The sequence below is a fragment of the Carcharodon carcharias genome, assembly GCF_017639515.1.
Source record: "Carcharodon carcharias isolate sCarCar2 chromosome 27 unlocalized genomic scaffold, sCarCar2.pri SUPER_27_unloc_2, whole genome shotgun sequence".
Lineage (NCBI taxonomy): Eukaryota > Metazoa > Chordata > Chondrichthyes > Lamniformes > Lamnidae > Carcharodon > Carcharodon carcharias.
In genome coordinates this window covers 1,236,083-1,243,769 of record NW_024470635.1, presented here as the reverse complement: position 1 = coordinate 1,243,769, position 7,687 = coordinate 1,236,083, and the positions used below count along the sequence as shown (strand labels likewise).

The following is a 7,687-nucleotide window of genomic DNA, read 5'->3' as shown; positions in this document are numbered from 1 at the left end:
GCTCCAGCCTGGCCCCGCCCCTAGCTTACTCCGATTGGCTGGAGGATCAGCCGCCCACGCTCGGTCCTCCAGTCTCGCCCCCTCCACCTATTGGTCCGCAGCTGTCGTCAATCATTAAGAGCTGGAGCATGCGCAGAGCGTGCAGACGGAAGGTAAAAGAGCTCTCGCGAGCGAATTTAAAATGCAGGTTTTACAAAGATTGAGTGCGGATTCAGAGCCGAAAATAAACGCGTGAAGAACAAATAGGACGGGTGGGTGGATTGAGAGGCTTCATAAACTCACGGTGGCGGCCCCAAAACCTCAATAAGAAGCCATCGGTCCCGCGTTTCACGAAGCGGGACGATAACTGAGGCTTTTCTCCGGAAATAGGCCAGAGGTAACGGCCGCCATCTTTGTAAGGGGCAATGAGCAGCAGAGCGCATGCGTGGCCGCCATGTTTACAGAAGCCGCAGATCCGGATGAATGACCCGAAGGAGGGACAATAAATCAGAGATAGAGTTTGGTGTGAAATCAATGGGTTGTTGTAAAACAGGAGATCAGGGTAACAGTCAGAAACAACAACAACTTCTATTAACATCATACATCATCCCAGTGAGCTTCACAGGAAAATTATAAAACAAAGTGTGACACCCAGACATATAAGGAGATCTTAGGGCTGGTGACCAAAAGCTTGGGCCAGTAGTTTTAAGGAGAGTCTTAAATAGTCGCTTGGTTGTACAGAACTTGACTATCACTGAGAAAACCGGCATGGTCCCAAAACTTTTCGACTTGCGCTCATCAGGGCAGGCACAAGAATAGCTCATTTCAAAGAGAACAACAATTTATACTGCATGAGAAAAGGGTGCTGATTGGTTGGCTTGACAGCTCTGATTGGTCGTTGCCATGGCGATAGTACACCAGGGAGCTCTTGTTCCCCCAGGCTTTTCTTTAAATATAAAGTAAAAAATTAGTGAAGACAGTCTGACAGTCCGAAACGAGAGAATTTATAATAGAAAACAAGGAAATGACATAGCAATTAAATTCACAGAGGAAGACAAAAATAACTTCCCAGAAATACGAGGGACCCAAGGGTCCAGTGAGAAGGATGACTTGAAGGAAATTAGTATTGCTTAAACAATAGTGCTGGAGAAATTAATGGAGCTGAAAGCTGATAAATCCCCAATGCTCGATAATCTACATGCCAGAGGACCAAAGGATGTGACTAAGGAAATAGTGGATGCATTGATTGTCCTCTTCCAAAACTCTGTACATTCTGGTTCAGTCCCAGCAGATTGGAGGGTGGAAAATGTAACCCCACTATTTAAGAAAGAAGGCAGGGAGTAAACATGGAATTACAGACCGGTTAGCCTGATCTTGGTAGGAGGGAAAATGCTAGAGGATGTTATAAAGGATGTGATAATAGGACACTTGGAAAATATCAATGGGGTTAGACAAAGTCAACATGGATTTATTAAAGGGAAATCATGTTTGACAAATGTGGAGTTCTTTGTAACTAGCAGAATAGGTAAGGGAGAACCAGTGTATGTGGTGTATTTGGATTTTGAGAAAGCTTTTGATAAAGTCCCACATAAAACGTTAGTGTGTAAAATTAAAGCACATGGGATTGGGGGTAATATATTGACGTGGACTGAGAATTGGTTAGCAGACAGGAAAGAGAGAGTAGGAATAAGTGGGTCTTTTTCGGAGTGGCAGGTGGTGATTCGTGATTTACCGCAGGGATCAGTGCTTGGGTCCCAGCTATTCACCATGTATACCAATGATTTGGATGAGGGAACCAAAAGTAATATTTCCGAATTTGCTGATGACACGAAACTTGGGAATGTGAGCGATGACGAGGGTGTTAAGAGGCTTCAAAGTGATTTAGACTCAAAGTGAGTGAATGGACAAATATATGGCAGGTGCAGTATAACATGGATAAGTGTGAAGTTATCCACTCCGGTAGAAAAAACAGAATGGCAAGGTATTATTTAAATGGTGATAGATTGGGAAATGTTGATGTTCAAAGGGACCTGGGTGTCCTTGTGCACCAATCACTGAAAACAAGCAAGCAGGTGGAGCAAGCAGTGAAGAAGGCAAATGATATGTTGGCCTTCACTGCGAGAGGACTTCAGCACAGGAGCAAGAATGTCTTTCTGCAGCTGTACAGGGCCCTGGTGACACCACATCTGGAGGATTTGTGTGTAATTTTGGTTTCCTTACCTAAGAAAGGATATACTTGTCACAGAGGGAGTACAGCGAAGGTTCACCAGACTGATTCCTGGGATGGCAGGATTGGACCAAGAAGGCCTGTACTCACTGAAGTTTAGAAGAATGAGAGGGGATCTCATTGAAATGTATAACATTCTGACAGGGATGGACAGACTGGATGCAGGGATGATATTTCCTCTGGCTTGGGGTGGGAGGCTGGTGATGGGGGGTGTGTAGAGCAAGGGGTCACAATCTCAGGATACAGGGTGGACCATTTAGGACCGAGATGAGGAGAAATGTCTTCACCCACATGGTGGTGATCCTGTGGAATTACCTACCATAGAGAGCTGTGGAGGCCATTTCAGTGAATTTATTTAAGAAGGAAATAGAGACATTTCTGGACTCTAAAGGAGTCAAGGGGTATGGGGAGAGCGTGGCAGGAAGGTGTTGAGATAGAGGATCAGCCCCCATGATCATTTGAATGGCGGAGGAGGCTCGAAGGGCCGAATGGCCGACTCCTGCTCCAATTTTCTGTATTTCTATGTTAATTCAACCCAAGGCTGGACATGCGCCTTCTGCCTGCAAAGGACAGGTCCCTATGTGTGAATATATATGGCTTTTAGCAAGTGTTAGTGAGACACATTATGAGCCTGAGTGATAATCTTTGAAATTTGGTATTCTTGCAGCTGACCTGATGAGTACAAGATAAAAGGTTTTGACAGAATGTCTCTTTTTATTAATACTGTGTTGTCTTAAAGGTGGAAGATGTGGTAGACGGAGGGAGAGCTGTAGGGAAAGAATTTAGAGCTTGGTGGACGGAACTGAAGGCACAGTCACTAATGGTGGAGCGATTAAAATAGGGAATGTACAAGACCAGAATTAGAGCAGTGTAAATATCTCAGAGGGTTGTGGGGCTGGAGGAGGTTACAGAGAAAGGAAGGGGCGAGGCCATGGAGGGATTCGAAAACAAGGATGAGAATTTTAAAATCGAGTTGTTGCTTGACTGGGAGCCAAGGCAGGTCAGGAAGCAGAGAAGTGTTAGGGGAATGTGCCTCACTGTGAGTGAAGCAGATATTTGGATGGCGCCAAATTTTCAGAGGGTAAAATGTGGGAGACCAGCCAGGAATGTGTTGGAATAGTCGAGTCTGGAGGTAACAACGGCAGGGGTGAGGATTTCAGCAGCAGATTCACTGAGACAGGGTGAGGCTATGGAGGTGGAAACAGGCGATTTTAGTGATGGCAAAGATATGAGGTCAGAAGCTTATCCTGAGATCAAATGTAACACCGAGGTTGTGAACAGACTGGCTTAATCTCTGACTGTTCCCAGGGAGAGGGATAGAGTTGGTATCTCAGAAATGGAGATTGGAGCAGGGACTGAAAACAGTGTCTTCAGCCTTCTCAGTGCTTAATTGGAGTTAATTAGTCATCAGGAAGAGAAGCAGGAACCAGAATGGGCCGTGAGACTGATCCCAGGTGTAACTTAGTTAGAGAGGGAGAGAAGGAAGGAAGGAAACCCTGGGAGGTTTGGAGAAACCACCTTCACAATCACTCATTAAACCACCAAGCAGTAAGTTTTGCACACAAGGTTAACATCTGCTATTCTGTATGGTCGGACAGGGGGTTTCAGATTAATGTTTTGTCACGAGTAATGACTGAAGTGAATGATCAGACATATTGTTATCTCCAGTTGCACAAATTTGTTTAAAAAGATACAGAAAAAAATTGTCCAAAACTCTGTTTGGAATTCAGGAGGGAGAGTGTGGGACAGGGATTTGTAGCTTTTGGGGAACAAGGGAGGAAAAAGTGTTCCACAGGAACTAGAATTGTCTGCTCTGAATTTCTATCCTGTTCTTACAGTGATGACTTTTGTAAACTCCTTTCACAGAGAATTAAAGGGGAGGATTCGCAGACGGGAACCTCAAACCAAACATCACATCAAGATCTGACAGAATCACTCGATTCATCAGGACCTGAATATCATTGGCCTTTGAATGTGGAAGGAGAAATGTTTGTCTGTTCTGTCTGTGGGAAAAGATTTCAAACATCAGTGAGTCTGGAAAAGCACCGAGACACACACACACCCGAGTGAGAGTGTTCCAGTGAACTGACTGTGGAAAGAGCTTTAACCAGTTACACAACCTGAAATAACATTGCACCATTCACAATAGGGAGAAACTACACGTGTTCTCTGTGTGGACGAGGCTTCAACTGATCATCCAACCTGGAGAGACACAGGGATACCCATACCATGGAGAAACCGTGGAAATGTGAGGAGTGTGAGAAAGGATTCGATTACCCATCCCAGCTGGAAAAACATCGACGCAGTCACACTGGGGAGAGGCCGTTCACTTGCTCTCGGTGTGGGAAGGGATTCACTCAGTTATCCCACTTGCTGAGACACCAGCGAGTTCATGTTGAAGGTCGGCCATTCACCTGCCCGAAATGTGGGAAGGGATTCACTCACTTATCCCAACTACTGACACACCAGCGAATTCACACTGGGGAGAGGCCATTTACCTGCTCCGAGTGTGGAAAGGGATTCACTACATCATCCGACCTGCTGACACACCAGCGAGTTCACACTGGGGAGAGACCATTTACCTGCTCCGACTGTGGGAAGGGATTCATTCGGTCAGCCCACCTGCTAACACACCAGCGGGTTCACACTGGGGAGAGGCCGTTCACCTGCTCTATATGTGAGAAAGGATTCACTCGATCCTTTGACCTCCTGAAGCACCAGCGAATTCACACTGAGGAGAGACCATTCAGCTGTACTTCCTGTGGAAAGAGTTTCAGGTCTTCATTCCATCTCACTGTACACCAGCGAATTCACACTGAGGAGAGGCCGTTCAGTTGTACTTCCTGTGGAAAGAGATTCAGGTCTTCATTCAACCTCACTGTACACCAGCGAATTCACACTGGAGAGAGGCCGTTCATCTGCTCTAATTGTGGGAAGGGGTTCAATCAAGCAGTTAGTCTACTGAGACACCAGCGAGTTCACACTGGAGAGAGGCCGTTCACCTGCTCTGAGTGTGGGAAAGGATTCACTGGGTCCTCTGACTTGCTGAAGCACCAGCGAATTCACACTGAGGAGAGGCCGTTCAGCTGTACTTCCTGTGGAAAGAGATTCAGGTCTTCATTCAGCCTCATTGTACACCAGCGACTTCACACTGGAGAGAGGCCATTCATCTGCTCCAAATGTGGGAAGGGATTCACTCAGTCATCTCACTTACTGACACACCAGCGAGTTCACACTGGGGAGAGGCCATTCATCTGCTCCAAATGTGGGAAGGGATTCACTCAGTCACCACATCTGCGTAGACACCAGCGAGTTCACAAGTGACCTCAGAGTTTGGATTCTGCTGTTAATCACTTCCAGGACTGAACCATGTTCATTCTGACAGTTGGGGTTTGTTTCTGCTGATGTTAATAATCCCTGTTACTGGGCTGGAGTTTAATATTCTGGATCTATATCTGATTGTGTTCTCAGGGCTGCAGTGTCCCTTTAAGAACATCTGTCTCTGATCTTTCCCCACAATTCAGGAACTCATCACAAATTAGTTTACAACAAGATTCTGAACTTTTACTTCAGGATTGTTTAGAAAGTGTTGTCCAATGGTGGAATCGCATCTAATATCATTTAAGGGGATGCTGGACAAGCACAAGAGGGAGAAGGGAATAGATGGTTAAGATGGTAGATTTAGATCAGGATAATGGGAGGAGGTTCTTGTGGAACATAAACACCAGCATGGACTGGCTGAGCCGAATGGCCTGTTTCTGTGTCATGTATCCTATGTAATTATACTCAGGGTCTGGTTCTAACTTTTAAACTATACCACCTAATCCTAGACTACCTAACCAGCAGAAATAATTTCTGTTTACCCTCTGTTCCCCTTAATGTGCTCAATTCTGCTTTTGCTGTCACTGTTAATCACATCCATGTTCAGTTGGGGTTAGTTTCTGCTGATGTTAATAATCCCTGTAACTGGGCTGGAGTTTAATATCTTGATGTTAAATAAATCAGCTTTGTTTCAAACATGCAGTATGTTAAGTCCTTGATTTCTCCAGGATAAGAGGAGACTGATTGGTGTCCTGTTACTGACTGCCCCATTTTTGGATCTTTTCCCCTTTCTTACTCAAGATTCTTTCAGTTTTCATTCCTTTGCTTACTCTCACGGACAAGTCCCAGCTCCCTGTTCCTCCCAGAGATCCTCTGTTCACCTTGCGATTCAGGGAAGGCATCGCTATCAAAAACAGAAAATGCTGGAAATAAAAATCCGTACTTTTCCAATTGCCAATTGATTTTGTCCCGGATTATTGTCTCCAGCCTTTCCCCACCACTGATGTGAAGCTGATTGTCCTGGAATTGCTGTGTTTTTGAACAAGGGTGTAACATTTACAATCTGTCAGTCCTTTGACACCACTACTATATAAGGAGGATTGGAAGATTGTGACCAGAGCCTCCACAAGTTCCATCTGAAGGATGCTGTCTCTGACAGTGCAGCAGTCCCTCAATGTCACCCTGGAGTGTCAGCCTAGATAATGTGCTCAGGTTTATTAATATTTCCTCTTGTTACTGATGTGGATCATTAAGAAACAATGGACTCTTATGATGTCATCCAGTCCCAGTGCGATGATGTCATCCAGTCCCAGTGCGATGATGTCATGAAGACTATTAAAAACCAGCGGAGCCTTAGTGGTGAAAACAGTTTTGTTCGAGATGGCAGCAAGTCCATTACTGATAGATCAGCAAATGGAATTAATGGGAAAGAAAGTGAGGCAGCTCATGAACATCAGGAATAGTGTTGTGGATTATGAAGCTGAGCAATGTGTACAGTATACATGTCCCATCTCCCAAAAAGCTGCCCCCATCTCCCGACACTCTGCCCCCATCTCCCGACACTCTGCCCCCATCTCCCAAGCAGCCTGTCTCTACCTCTGCTGAACCCACACAGGATGCACCATTTTGAAACCAGAGGAAAGGACTGGGTGAGAAACTATAATTCACCAAGTGTGTGCACATGGGGGTTTGACAAAATATTAAGTTTCCTGTTTTTAACAATGAAACATGAAATGCATTGATTGGAACCACTTCCAGCTGTTATCCATTCTGACATCCCGTGGGCCAGCTCACCCTCTCACTGGGTTCATGCTAAATGTCAATCCAGGCTGGGAGCCATTGGGTGGATGTGCAATGGGTGGATGAGTGGATGGAGGAATGTTCAGTTCACTGGGAGGGGGGTTGGCGCTGGTGGTGGGAAGTGTTCATTCTGAAGGAGTCCCACCTGAAACAGTGACTATTAACTTATCACTTTCTAATGGTGAGTGACCTGCTGTGTATTTCCCCAGGTTTGTTCTGTTCAGTATTTCAGTATTTATATATTTTTGTTTTTGCTAAAATATGTTCTTGTTCTGACACTGAAATCCAGAGGATTTTAACTCTGTTACTGTCAATCTCCATCGAGTACACAGGAGGACTCAACTGGTCCAAACTTCTTAT

The 7,687-nt window shown here is 45.2% G+C and overlaps 1 protein-coding gene across 1 annotated transcript; it reads left to right on the top strand.

Moving 5' to 3' along the window:
• The first annotated feature begins 134 nt into the window (after positions 1–134).
• On the top strand, positions 135–5,530 carry LOC121273861 (zinc finger protein 135-like). The gene is made up of 2 exons (XM_041181007.1): positions 135–376; positions 4,073–5,530. The coding sequence occupies exon 2, from the start codon at positions 4,436–4,438 to the stop codon at positions 5,528–5,530; it is 1,095 nt and encodes a 364-aa protein (XP_041036941.1). The 5' UTR covers positions 135–376; positions 4,073–4,435.
• Positions 5,531–7,687: the final 2,157 nt, after the last annotated feature.